This window comes from Fringilla coelebs, assembly GCF_963513975.1.
Source record: "Fringilla coelebs genome assembly, chromosome: 5".
Classification (NCBI taxonomy): domain Eukaryota; kingdom Metazoa; phylum Chordata; class Aves; order Passeriformes; family Fringillidae; genus Fringilla; species Fringilla coelebs.
Genome location: NC_140033.1, coordinates 14,736,939 through 14,751,336, shown reverse-complemented (window position 1 = coordinate 14,751,336; position 14,398 = coordinate 14,736,939). Strand labels below are relative to the sequence as shown.

Here is a 14,398-nt window from a genome sequence, read left to right as displayed (position 1 = left end):
CATTGTATGAATTTTAATTATCCAGGAGTGCTTTTTTTTAATGGGTTCAACTCCAAACAAACTCCAATGGAGACATACACAGAAAGAATTTGTGTTCTTGAGGGAACAAAGCAATACTTCTATATATAAAATGGTTAAAGTACAAGAATGAAACCAAGACATTCCATTCTTGCATCAGCCAAGTGTCCCACAAACCTAAAAGCAAAACCCACTTGGAACTGATGCTGGCGTTTGGTTTGCCAGAAGCAAGAATTTCAGGCTGACACGACTACCACCCATTTTGTATCTGGGGACTTCAACAAATCCTTAACCCAAATCCTTTGTTTTCTCTTGCCCCAAAGTCTTCCATCTAATTTCATGGTTACAGGTAACAAAAGCCACTGATTATCAGAAAAGAAGAATTAACTTCATATAAGGATTTTAGTGCCTAGAAGTGGAATTATTCAGAATCTGCACAGTCCTACCAGAGCACCACAGTATTACCACATTTCATTAAATAGGATTCCAGCTGATGTCCAATAATAACATTACTATCTCTTTTTGAACATCAAGCATGTTGTGCAGTGGCCTTGGGATAAAAAGGACTACCAGAAGCAAGAGGAGAATTATGAATAAGAATGAAAACACTGCAAGCTTTTAAGTATCTCCCTAGAAAGATGCATATCAAATGGTTCCAGCCAAAGCCACAGCCAGGAATACTAACAAGTTAAAATATTACTTAAGAAGAAAAGGTGTAAGAAATAAAAATACTGGAACCAGGAAAGACTGAGGGCCCAGATCTCCTGCCTCATAATGTCATATTTTAACTTTCAGTTAAATGGATAAAATTACAAGCTGAAACCTAAAAGCAATGAGGTGGTTTTACCTTTCTGTCATAACACATTTAACTCCAACAGGGAAATACAAAATGTTGAAAAGGAGACTGACTCATTGCTGAAATAGGAAATACAGCAAAAAAAGTTGTGATTCAAGCCTACAAGACTGAAAGAGTGGCATCTTTCTTGATGTCACAAAAAAAAGCTCAGCTATTACAAAAGTGCATTAAAATAATGAAAACAAAGGAAAATGTCTAATCTAGAAGCAGTGCCCATTACATAACATTCTGGTACAGACACAGAATGGAAGGTTAAACAATATTACATTGTAATGATTAATTTTATAAATGTCTCACTGAATTTCACAGAAGCAGCATGGTCCCACGCACCGCTGAGCCCCAGTAGTTCGACATGGCAAAATCAGCAAGCATAACATGTGCAAAGAAGACATCTTCTTGATCAGAAGCTGACACACATACATGCATAACAGATAACAAAAGGCAAAGGTCCATATGCAGAGAAGATAAAGTCAAGAATCTCAACCCTAATTCACAGGTTAGAGAAATGTGTGAAAAATAAGGCTGGGGGGGATTACACTGCTCTCCTAATTACAATTCACAGTTACACATCCTTCATCTACACAAAAATAAATGTCTAGTCTTAATGCAAATGACATTCATTTCATCAAGATGCTAAGTTAGTACCAAATACATCACTTCTGATTTTGTGTGAAACACTCTCCATGCATCCTGGCACATCACAGCTGAGTGCAGCTACTGCAGGGGTGGGAGGAAAACCCATGCAGTTTGCAGACACTTTTCACCCAGAAAGACAGTACAAACGGACACTTTTCTCCAATTTGCATTGAATGTTGTAGTACTGTCCAGCATATGGAAAATTAACAATCTATTTAAAACACAACTGGATACTATAATGATTTCTTTCCAGTCAGAAGTGACTACTAGACTGGCAGCCAGTAAAACTTTTACAGAAGGTCTGCTAGACAGCTTTATTTTCATGCACAAAGCACCACATTGAGTTCACTCCCAAGTGCTTGCTCTAGAACTAACATTACAAATCCCACACTTTAATTTGCTGAAGAGCACAAGCTACTTCATCTATACCCACAGCCTGACAAATTTGGTGGCCTTCTAGGATGGGGTTACAGCAGTGGTGGGATAAGGGAAGGGCAAAAAATATCATCCCCCTTGTGTAAGGCATTTGATGTGGTCCTGCATCACAGCCTTGCCCAAACTTGGAGTGACCTGGATTTGATGGATGGACCACTCACTGGATAAAAATTGGCTGGATGGTCACACTCAAAGACTTGCAGTCAACAGCTCAATGTCCAAGTGGAGAGAAGTGAGGAGTGACAATCCTCAGGGGTCAGTATGGTGACAGCTTTGACAGCGATATGGGACAGTGGGATCAAGTGCACCCTCAGCAAAAAACAGCGCCAGGCTGTGGTGCAGCTGATGCTCTGGAGGAAGGGGATATCATCCAGAGGGATCCTGACAGGCTTTACAGGTGGGTGTGTGAGAAGCTCATGAAGTTCAACAAGGCCAAGTGCAAGGTGCTGCAGCAGGGTCACAGCAATCTCAACCACAAAGATGGGGTGGAGAATGGATTGAAAGCAGCCCTGGGGAGAAGGACTTAAGGGTGGACAAAAAGCTGGACATGAAGCAACAGTGTGTGCCAGCCACCCAGAAAGCCAACCACATCTTGGGCTGCATCAAAGAAATGTGACCAGCAGGTCAAGGGAGGTGATTCTTCCCTCTACTCTGCTCTCATGAGACCCTACCTGGAGTACTGCAGCCAGCTCGGGGGCTCCCAGCACAAGACAGATGTGGATCTGGAATGAATCCAGGGAATCAGCTGACCACACATTGTGCACCTCTCCTACAAACACAGACTGAGAGAACTGGGGCTGTTCAGCCTGAAGAAGAGAAGGCTCTGGAGAGCTCTTAGAGCAGCCTTCCAGTATGTAGGGGGGCTTACAAGAAGGCTGGAGAAGGACTTTTTACAAGGGCTTGTAGGGACAGGATGGGGTGAATGGCCTTAAGAGGAAGGAGTGCACAGTTAGATTAGATATTAGGAGGAAATTATTTACTGTGGGGGTGTTTGGACACTGGATCCGGTTGGCCAGAGAGGTTTTGTATTTCCCATCCCTGAAGGTGTTCAAGACCAGGCTGGATGAGGCTGCAATCCCCCCTTGGCAGGGGGACTGAAATTAGATGATCTTTAAGGTTCTTTCCAGCTCTAACTATTCCATGATCTTTGATTCTGCAATTAAGCACCTGTCCCGATGCTTACCTGCACTGCTATGATTTGATTGCCTATTTTTAACTAAGGTGCATTACAGAACCTCTGCCTTAACTGTACTAAAAACTACAATTCAGCAGCAGTGTGAGTCAGACTTGTTTTGCTAGGAAGAGTTGTGCCAGAATGCTCTCCCAGCAATGTCTTTGATCTTTCTCTCAACTGCAAACCCCTTCTGACCATTCTCTCCCTTTTCTCTCCATGAAGCTTCAGAACTAAAGCCAAGCACTGGGGAATCTGTGAGTCCCATACCATTTTTGAGGGGGAAGGTCACTCTGCATCTCAACTCTTGGGGAACACTCTTATTCTAAAATCTTCCTCATTCCAATTTTCCTATCATCAGCCTGCTTTTGCAGTACAGCATGTGAGAGCTGATGTTAACAGATGATTATTAGATGATGACCAAGATTTGACCTGTCTTGCAATGTTACTGCAGAATGCAATGCCCTCTCCTCCACTTCTCAAAATGCAGCATCAGAAGTTACACTGCAAGTACATAACAGAGCACACAAAAGCAGTATCCACAGCTGCCAGAAAAAATGCCATTTGCATAACCAGTCATGAGGAAAGTATTTGTCAAAAAGATACATTATTTTCCTGATGCCAATCTCAAAATGCTAAAATATAAGCTGCTTATCAGTATCAGCAGCACTGATTTGATTGAATGTATTGGAAAGGATACAGAAATGTGAATCATTCACTGACCAGGTATCCCATAACTGTATAGAAGACTTCTGAAGCAGAAGTTTGTTGCTGAAGGCATTTTTGTCATTTTGAAGAAAGAAGCTGCTTGATGACCATGTGAAAAATGCAATGAAGTTCTCTAGTTTTATGACACACACTTAAACCAAACTTCAAAGTAGCTTCAACAATACAGATGAAGTTTCCATATGATTCACTCCTCTGTGATGAGAGCAGTTGATGAAACAGTTACAAAAGGCATTACAGTTCTTGAGTGTGGGACTGGAGAATGTGTTATGGCTACATTGTGTTACTCCCTTGCAGAGAAGGAGTCAAACACAGCCTTAGTCTTAGAAAGTGATGCCCTAAGGAACTGGCAAAGATGCTTCTGCATCAGTCAATGAAAAAGAATATCTGTCCTTTCTCAAGAAAGAAAAAGATAGCAAAGGAAAACGCACTCTACCTAAAAGTAAGCCAGATGATTTTCAATCTGCAAAGTCATCTTTCCTTGAATGTCATGTACACACACTGTCAGTTCAGGCTTATTAAAGTTTTTTGTGAAACTGGAATGAGGTTCAAAATGTCTGATAGGAATTACAGTCATCTGTCACTGCTATTAACTAGCATTTTAAAACATTGTCTGCCACAAGTAGGAGAAAGTAATAAAAAAAATTTCACATCAATATAGATAACCCCGGCCCAAAAAAAAAAAAAAACAAACCACCAAAAAAAACCCCAACAACCCACTCAAACTAATATACCCATAGCAAAATAAAATGCAAAGTCTTTGCAGATGCACATGTTTAAGCTGTCAATACCTGAAAACCTACCAATGAAACCATGAACAGAAAGTTGCTTTTGCACTACACAAGCAAAATTCAATACTGGGGATCCAGACAGCTCCTCACAGAAATGAAAGCAATTACAATTTAACACCACCTCTAAATACCACCTATAAATCACAGAAAGGTAACAAAAGCAATGTATGTCTTGATGCTGACATACAAAGTACCTCTTCATAACAATGAAGATCTTGAGTTAAATGAGATGAAGTAAAATTATAATCAAAATTAAAAGTGACCATAGCTATCCAATGCCTGTCTGCCAAGCATTTATTACAAATGGGACAGCTTATCATTGTTACTCATTTTTATAACGCCCTTGGGTAACAACTCTGAAGCCGTAGATTACCTGAGAGCGAAACACTGATAGTCTGTAACCAAGCTTTCTCCTAGGAAATGTGATTGATTTAACTAAATTCCAGGAACACATTAAGTTTTTGGGGAAGCGTGTGGGGGGAACCAAGAGACCTGCATATCCCTGACAACAATCCCATTGATTGATGACACAATTCGTGTTCCAGTCCAAGCTACAAATATATAAAGGATTTATTTAACAATGGAGTCAATCCTACTGCGCCTACCACCCCACATTTGATTCACAATTGTAAAAAAGCATCATGACAAAAGATTGAAGAGTGACAAGCAAGTTCATACCCTATAGCCCAGTGATGAAAAACAAGGGACTGAGTAGACCAAATGTCTGTTCCTTTTATTTCTACAAAGTGTTAAACTTCAGTACTAGACATTAAGTGGTTTTCCACAGAAGTGAATAGCCCAATCCCTAATTAGAATGAAGAACCTAAGCACAGGACTCTTAAGTCCAAGCTGTTCTATGAATACCCACTTCATCTTTTTAACAAATTAGCTTTAATGAACTTTATTTCCCAGCCCCAAAGAACTGGGGAAAAAAAGGTATCCAAAGCCTCAAAAATGTGTGTGAGGGAAAAAACCCCAGCCCTGCTTCACACTAGTGATGAATATTTTAAAAATCCTTCAACTATATGTCAAATATCTCTTTCTAGACTCATAATTATTTGTTGTAAGATTCAAAGACAAACTCAATAACACACTGTATTATCTGATGCTGAAGCTCAGTTTAAACAGATATAAAATAACATCTATTTTTCTTTCCACCAGCTCTGAGAAGTTGCAGTATTTTCCTATCAAGAATAACACTTAGGAGCCTTACTTGACATTCTCAGGTCAACACTTCCAGTGGAAAGGAAAGAAAAAAATATGCAGAGTACAGAAAGTCAATCAAATGGTAATCTTGTTTTATAAGTATACACAAGAACACAAAGTTTTGAGCAAATGTGACACAGATTCAAAAGATTGAAAAAAAGGGTTTGTTTTAGGTGCCTTATTCTCTTGAGGACAGATCAAAAGGACTTTCAGAAGTTGCTTTTATAGAAAAAGAATCTGTGTATTACAGGCCTTGTTTTGTACATCTTTTCAAAGGCTTCTTGTCTAGAATGCAGTCTGCTGGATAATTGAGCCATGTACAATGCCTTCTGACCTCTCTCGTGGTCTGTTTGGCCTTTTCCTCTTATGAAAGAAACCAATTCTGTTTATTTCCACCCTTGGAGATGTGCATTCTCAAATTGATCCATTTTCTGAAATCAATTCTCACATAAGCGTAGGTGGTATAAACTTAGAATCCTCTACAACTTTACTCTTCCCTCACTTAAGAAATCAGAACCTAATTTGAAAGTGCAGGATCATAGAAATATCTTCATTTTTGAAGCTACCAGTACATTAAATACTTCAAAGAGCAAAACTGATTCAGATAAATAAAACCATCAAGCTCCAGCAAGCTACAGCTTCAACATTTCTTCTGATTTTTATCTCCTCATCGATAGACAGAGTGGCCAACAAGTATTCAGCATACCTGCTCCAACCTCTTTTTCTTCTTCTTCAATGTTGTTTTTGATGCTGTCATACTCTTCATCAATTGCCTGGTTGCCACGCATTTGAGACAGAATCCTCCGTGCCCTCTGGGTCTGGCCTTTCTGAATGAGCCAGCGGGGACTCTCGGGAAGGAACAGGAAGCCAAGAAACTGTATCACTGCTGGTACAGCTGACAGGCCCAGCATGTACCTGCAAATAAATCAGAAAATAGATAAATATCTACTATTTGCCAACAAAAACACGCTATGGGAAGATTCAGTTACAGCTAGTCAGACTGTATTGACAGATCAAATCTCCCACTCCTCGTATTCTTTCTCACTGTAAGTTAAGGGGGGAAGAATCATATTGTGCAGGTAGTTTAGAAAACATGATCTTTCCTTCATTCCAGGAAATCTCAGGGACATGGTGACTATTCTGCCACCACTGATTCTAGCCACTGCTCCTGAGAACACTAAGTTAGACTAAACAAAAAACCTGAAATATTACACTAGTTTGGAAACTCATAAACCCTTCAGTGACAATAATCAACAGAAAGAGAAAGCAAATGCATGGAGAAAACCAAGTACTGTTAATGAAAAAGACTGAAATCCTAGTAATTGCTTCACCAATATATTAAAAACAAACAACAACAACAAAAAAAAACCCAGCCAGAGAACAATGCATAATTTGGTCAGCAGTACATACACACAGACACATTTGCCCATTTTAATTTTGAAAATTTCTGACTATAAGCAGAAACTCTGAAAAAAAGTTCATTTTACCAGCACAGCAATTTACATAAGAGCTTTCAGAGAGTCTGCTTTTAAATCTTCAGTCAGATGCAGTGTGAGGTTTTAAATCAAAACTGCATTTTAGATGCCCAAGGGTTACTATTTGCAGCATTAAGGCTATTTTTCTACTCAACAGAGAATTACCAGTGGTAAAAGCACAGCTATGCTTCCAAGGACCAGCACTGACACCTGTGGCAACACCCAAGCAGGGTTATTTGCTCCATCCAAAGCGGGGGAAAAGCTGTGGAAGACAAGCACACCACCAATTTTCATGGGTGGCTCTGGTCTATACACATCACATTTTTATATTTCTTCAGTAAAACAATAAAAGGATAAAAAGAATTGCAGAACAACGTATAATTTTATTCTGCTTTTAAAATCTGACCTTTTCCCATTTACACTTCACCCAGATTCTTTTGACTTTCATTACAGACTTTAAACAGTGCTGGTATCACCTGTACATTACTGCAATTATCACAGATTTCACATCAGTGAATATGATCATTAAAACACCTCCAGAAATCAGTCCCTCTGAATATTGAGGTAGCCTGTACTCATAAACAAATTCACAACTTGACATCAGTCAGGAGATTAAGGAGATTTGCTGATCTCTCCTCTAGCTCCTCTCTCCATTCCCCAGGATGCATGCTTTCACAGGTGATATGCAGCCTCTTACCTGGATCTTTTTATAAAGCATGCATGAGATTGCTAATTGAGTAGGAAGGAGAGAATAGCTATTATTGAAAACCTTATGTAAGGGGCAATGAACCAAACGCATGTGTCAAGTCCAAATGCATTTTGAGTAAAAACGGAAAAATATTTTCTTAGAGGCATTTGTGTCCTGCAAAACAAGAAGAAAAACATGGGCAGTACCACAAGCAGAAAACTGGAGAATGGTAAAAAGAATACCCAAAAGGCAATGCAAAGAGGATGGCCATCCCAGGACAATGTGCATGCAGACCAGTCTTCCCACCCTCAGCTGCGCCTTTAATTTTTTTTTTAAATCAGCCAAAATTCTCAAAGGTCATACAAGCAAAACTTGGTCTAGAAAGAGCTCAGTTAGCAGCTCTCTTTTTTTGGTAACACTTTAAAAATTATTTAGCTCACTACTAGTTAAAAAAGAAAAGCATAAGAAAGAAAATAAATTCAAACCATAAAGTTGGTGGAAGGCTTGTTAGCTGGGCAGTCTTCAGTCAACATATCCAACAGTGTCACTAATCCACTAATGTTCTCATTCCTCATTCACTAATGCTCTCATTCATTAATGGCCTCATTTATTCCTACACTTTCCCTTCTCCACAAACATTCTGGTAGCTGTGCACAAAATACATAGACCACTGAAGCTCAGCAAATTGTAGATTCGATATCTTTATTGGAGTAATATTTAGAAGCCTTTTCTATTTCAAATGAAGAGTAAAACAAACTCATAGAGATTAAAACCAATTGCTGTATCCTGTCAAAATGCATGCTGAAGTATGTTTTCATGCATCTAAGTATGCAGATTTAGTCCTTCAGACTTCTATTGCTTAAATTTCTGCTCCTCTAAAACGCTTCAGTCACTTAAAAGCAGCAGAGCCTCCAGCACTAACCAGTTGGGTGCCTGCAATCATCTTAGGAGGCAAATCAATCAAGGCTTCTGAAGGCTTGATTCATACCAGTTGGACTCTATTGGATTGTTTATCACAGGCAAGGCAAGAAAGAAATGTACAGACAGTGCTCCCTCAGTGAAGTTAGTTTCCAATCTGCAAAATTCTGATCAAAGTTGAATAAAAGGAGCAGGCCAAAAGGAAAACATTAAGTTGAGAGGGAACATCCATTGCAAGTTCTAGAGTTGGTGTAATTTTCAGAGCAAGCCATTTTGATATAATCAATTTAGAGTAAAAGCAGACAATTTTAGACATTTCACACAGTGAGCCAGCTTTCAGAAATCTAATATAGTTCTTTCTTATACAGATTATAAGACTTTGTGTTTGAAGCCAGATGTCTAGCAGACCTGAAGAAATCCAGCATGAAATTTAATAAGTCTGCTGTAACATTTCTCCTTCTCTGACATACTGCTGCAAAACTATTAAGATGGCATTAGCAGGGTTTATAAAGCTAACCTAAGGGTCACGTTAAATATTTGTTTTCTTTGGTTTATTTTAATTTAATATCCAGCATTTCCAAGAATAAGCAGAGCCAAGAAAGATTAAAGTTCCTTGTTGTTTGTTGCAGCACTCCAGTGCTTAGCCATTCAGTCAGTAAGAGATACAATAATTGTTGTAATGTTCCCTCTTCTATGTAATGACTCAGGGGTAGACATTTGTGATTTCTCTCCATGTGTTTGCTGGCCACTCCTTTTAGGTGACAGACCATCTGTACTCTTCCCTGCTCAGCCTCAGGTTGCAATAAACTAGCTGAGGACAGTACACCATCCTCAAGCATTGCAGCTGGAATGCTTGGATACCTCATCACTGAGGCGGTAGCCTATTTCTTCACTCCATTCAATACTGCAGAGCAGTACTTGGCACATACTGAAAACACAGCATTACTGCAAAAGTCACCAGCACATGCCAGCAGGCTGCAGAAACTATTGCTCTTCACTACTCCACACACCGTGCTACACTAGGACTACAAATACAAGAGAAAGCAACAAACCAGGAATAACAATGGATCACTAAGACGAGTTGCACAACTGCAGCATGTGATGTAGAAGAGGCTGAGAGAACTGGGTTTGTGCAGCCCAGAATATAGATTTTTATTATTTTATAAAATAAGCTTTTAACTATAAATTTATGCTACAATATCCTTCAATTCTGATAGATTACCACTGCTCAGATTAAGACTATTCAAACTTCACCTTATCTTGCACATACAGCATATTACTTATTGGAAATTTGCCTTTTGAAAAATCAGCATGCAATTATTGTAAATGCAAAAGGCAAGCTACCTTCATAAACATCATGACAATCATTCACCCTTGTGATGCATATTTATTACTCTCCCACTTTAAAGTTTAGCAAAGTCAAAAAACCTGCACACACTGTGAATATTAAGCTTAAGCGAAAGCAGTAGGGATCTATTTTGGCAAGATTTAATTATTGAAGTTCCATTTTAGTACACAGTTTTACCACTTTCTATGTAAATTCTGTTTTACCAACAAGTACTATAATAGCTGTCAACCAAATCAGGACTACAGCAGCTTGCTTTTAGCAAGGAAGGCTCACAAACCTCCATCCATCCTTGGCGAGGTAGCTGAAGATTCCATCGACAACGCTGGCGAAAAACTGCCCTCCAGTGATGAAGAGAGTGTTAATGGTGACTAATCTGCCTCGTAAGTGTGGTGGAGCCACTTCTGCGATGTACACTGGCACAGTCATAGATGCTACACCTACAAGAATAAATTCAGTTACAGTTATAAAATCAAAAGAGATGCCACATTGCTTTTTCATCATAAAATACTATTTTGGGTTTGACAGAGTTAATTTTCTTCATGGTAGCTAGTACAGGGCTATGTTTTATAGTTGTACTGGAAATAGTGTTAACTATTCAGGGATGTTTTCTTTATTCTTTACACAGAGTCAAGGCCTGTTCTGCCTCTCACCCTACCCCACCAGCAAGGCTGGGGGCACACAAGTAGTTGTGAGGGGACACAGCCAGGACAGCTGACCCTGACTGATCCAAGGGATATTCCAGACTACATGGCATCGTGCTCAACAGACAGAGCTAAGGGAAAAGGAGGAAAGGGGGGACATTCAGAGTTGTGGAGGCTGTCTTCCCCAACAGCTGTAACACATGATGGAGCCCTGTTCTCCTGCAAATGGCTCAACACCTGCTTGCCCATGGGAAGTGGTGAATTAATTCCTTGCTTTGCTCGTGTGTGTGGCTTTTGCTATACATACTAAACTGTCTTTATTCCAACCCATGTTTTCTCACTTTCACTCTTCCAGTTCTCTCAATCACCCTACCAGCAGGGAGTGAGCAAGCAGCCACACAGGGCTGAGTTGCTGACCAAGGCTGGGCATGACAAGCAGTGACCCAAACGGAGCTGGCTGTGGTGCCCAGTAACTCCACAGAAAACACCACCTCTCCTGCCCTGAGTGACCACCCCAACAGATGAAGCCCAAGTCATGGACTGAAGGAACTCAATGGACATTTATGGGCACTTCACAGACATTCCACGGGGGAGGTCCATGGACTATGGGAATGATATCTGTGTATTATATCAAAGAATGGGAAGGGGGTTCATGGCTAATAAGAATGCACTGCATCTAGATGGAATATGGGGTGGAGAATGCGCTGGTTTCAGCTGGGGTAGAGTTACTATTCTTCATAACAGCCAGGGCTATATTTTGGATTTAAACTTAGGACTTTGTGCTTACAAAATTAACTCTATTCAAGGCGAAATCATCACACACTTAAATGGAATAAGTTGGACAAATTTGATTTCTGGCTTTCAAAGGATGAAAACAATGAAAATGCAAATAATGAACTCTAGTAGCATTCAAAAAGCAAATGGTTGCTAGCAGCTGTATTGGAATTTCAAGGTTTGATGTAATGATACAAAGAATAAATTTCTTCAATTCACATTGCATGTACACTGAAATTAAATAAAAGGATAGATGTAACTATAGTTTCGAAAGAAAGAGATGCTATGATCCAAGTAAGGACACATAAGTCAAAGTGACTAACTGAAGACATCAGGTGCTCACAAAGCTCTGTTTAAAAAGTACTTTAGCATGGTTTCCACAGAGAGAAACAAAAACAAGGCCAAGCATTACTGTTATTATTATTATTGTGTAATTTCATTACTGTTACAGAACAAATTGTTTCTTGACTTAGTTTAAAAATATTCCATGTGCTATTTCAAGTACAGGTTGGCTGGGCCTTGAGCAACCTGATCTAGAGAGTGGCCTCCCTGCCCATGCAGAGAGATTGAAACTAGATGATCATTAAGGTTCCTTCCAATCCAAGCCATTCTATGATTCAATGCAAAAAACTCTATCACCATAAGGAAACAAGGACTAACATTAAATCACAGCTGCTTTTTATTCTGTCTTAACACTTGTAGTATTTCCTACTAACTAGGCAATGAGTCACCTGTGCAAAAGACAGAAATGTCCACAAGAAACACACACAAACTGTAAAAACAGAGTTCAACCGTGTGTGAAGAGCACACCTGGGTGCAGCACATGCTTTGGTAGTCGAAATCCCTATTTCCTTACAAGAACCAACACTGACAAGCAGCCGTGATTTCGTTTGTAGTTAAAACTAGAAGTACATTGGCAGCAGCCACCCAAACCCATATTTTGACAGAAGTCAGCTGACATAGGACTTGAGCACAGTGAGCACAGCCAAGCACCATCAGACACAACACATCTTCCAGCCTGGGGCAACTCCACCAGCTCCATACAGACAGCCCCACACCAGCATGGGTCAGTGCCACAGCCCCAGCAGGAAATGGGGTCACCTAAAAGCAAGCACATGCTCTTGAAGCACAGCTACAGTTCCTGGTGTGTGTCACAGCAGAAGGGATTCATCATGGGATGGCAGAGGCTTTGGCTAGCGTGGGTGACTTGCCAAATGAAGAGCACAAAATCATCTTTAGCAACAAGGTTAGCCTGACAGGACTGCTGGGAGCCTCCAAAAGCTCGAGCGAGGAATACAGATTGTTCCATAATAAATGGCATGAGAAGATCCTTTGTTGTGATAGGTAAACACTCACAGCAGCCTCTCAGCATGATAACCCAGTTCCCAGCAGGGCCTCCCAGGACATGCCAATGCTTCCTTCTCTTATCAACTGAGAAACCGGCACAGAATAAAAAACCCAAATAAAAATGTCAGGGGAAAAAAAAGAGCATTAAAAATTTATTCAACCAATTTTCAAAGCCAACCAGAATGCACCATGGAAAGAAGCATTCAAATAGTCCTTTGTGTATTTGACAGAGAAGTGAATTTTCAAGCCCAGTCCACCATTAGGGGTGTTTCTCTTCCATATTTCATGTCAGTATTTGAAATAATGATGATTAAAGCGATGGAGACTGCACACACATAACAGCAAATCCTTTTTGGGAAAGCACAGGTGTGCATCCACTTGCTGCAAACAAAAGCCACCAAGGGCCCATGCGAGGCAGTGGCTGCCACGGGAGCAGAGGGGCAGCCCTGGCCTGCTAAGGCTGGGCCTTCCTGCTCCCCAGCCACCCCTCTGCCTTGGGCATGTCACCTTCAATGCCCAGCCTTGTTCCCTCACTGTGGTGTGGCCATCTTCCCATAGGCTCCTTGGGACTAATGTTAACATGCATCTTTGACACACACAATCAGGTAGTGAAGCTAATTTGAGAAGTAAAGATGGCGACATCTATACGTGGTTTTTACTAGAAAGCAGTTAGAAAGATGTGCACAACCAAAAGCAATAGATGCATTGTAAAAAAGCTACCTTTTATCCCCTTTCTACTCTTGATGAAGACTGATTCTACCAGGACCTGCAGAGGAACCTTGTTCAAAACATGCCAGCCAAAAATGCTTCTCAGGCATCCACAAAGCAGAGCCACATCACTGTCCAGACCAGCAGCTCTCACTGATGTTCAGAGCACACCACCAGCCCTGAGACACTGCTGGAACCCTGGCAGCCACAGCTACAACACTTGCCTCTTACAGGTGAAACTAAAACTTGTCACATAACATAGAGGTGGTGTGAAAGTTAACGTGTATTTGTAAAAAGTCTTGAACAAGAGGCATGATGACAACAGATTTATTGTTTCTGCTGCATTCTTCTCACAAGTTGATAACTACAGGAATAAACAGAGAAAAGGAAGCTTGCACACCCCAACAGTCCTGTCACAAGCTAGCCAGTGATATCAGCTATTCAGCTGGCATTAATACAAGAGCTGAAACTATTTATTATCAAACCTGCAATAAATAGCACAAGATTTCTCAGGGAAACCTAAGGATTTAGGGTATTAGCTCAAAATCACACAGAATGGCTTAGATTGCTAGAAACTTTTGAAGATCATCTAGTCTAACTGCTGTTCAAGCAGGGGCAGCTAGAGCAGGGTGCCCAGAACCATGCCCAGTTAGGTCTTGA

At 40.4% G+C, this 14,398-nt stretch overlaps 1 protein-coding gene across 1 annotated transcript in view; it reads right to left on the bottom strand.

Moving 5' to 3' along the window:
• SLC2A13 (solute carrier family 2 member 13) overlaps positions 1 to 14,398 on the bottom strand; it is a 135,149-nt gene that overhangs the window by 97,207 nt on the left and 23,544 nt on the right. Inside the window, exons 2-3 of the mRNA XM_084205931.1 lie at positions 10,546 to 10,705; positions 6,546 to 6,754 (exon numbers count right to left, since the gene is read on the bottom strand). Of these exons, the coding sequence (XP_084062057.1) occupies positions 6,546 to 6,754; positions 10,546 to 10,705 (369 nt within the window). The remainder of the gene's footprint in view (positions 1 to 6,545; positions 6,755 to 10,545; positions 10,706 to 14,398) is intronic.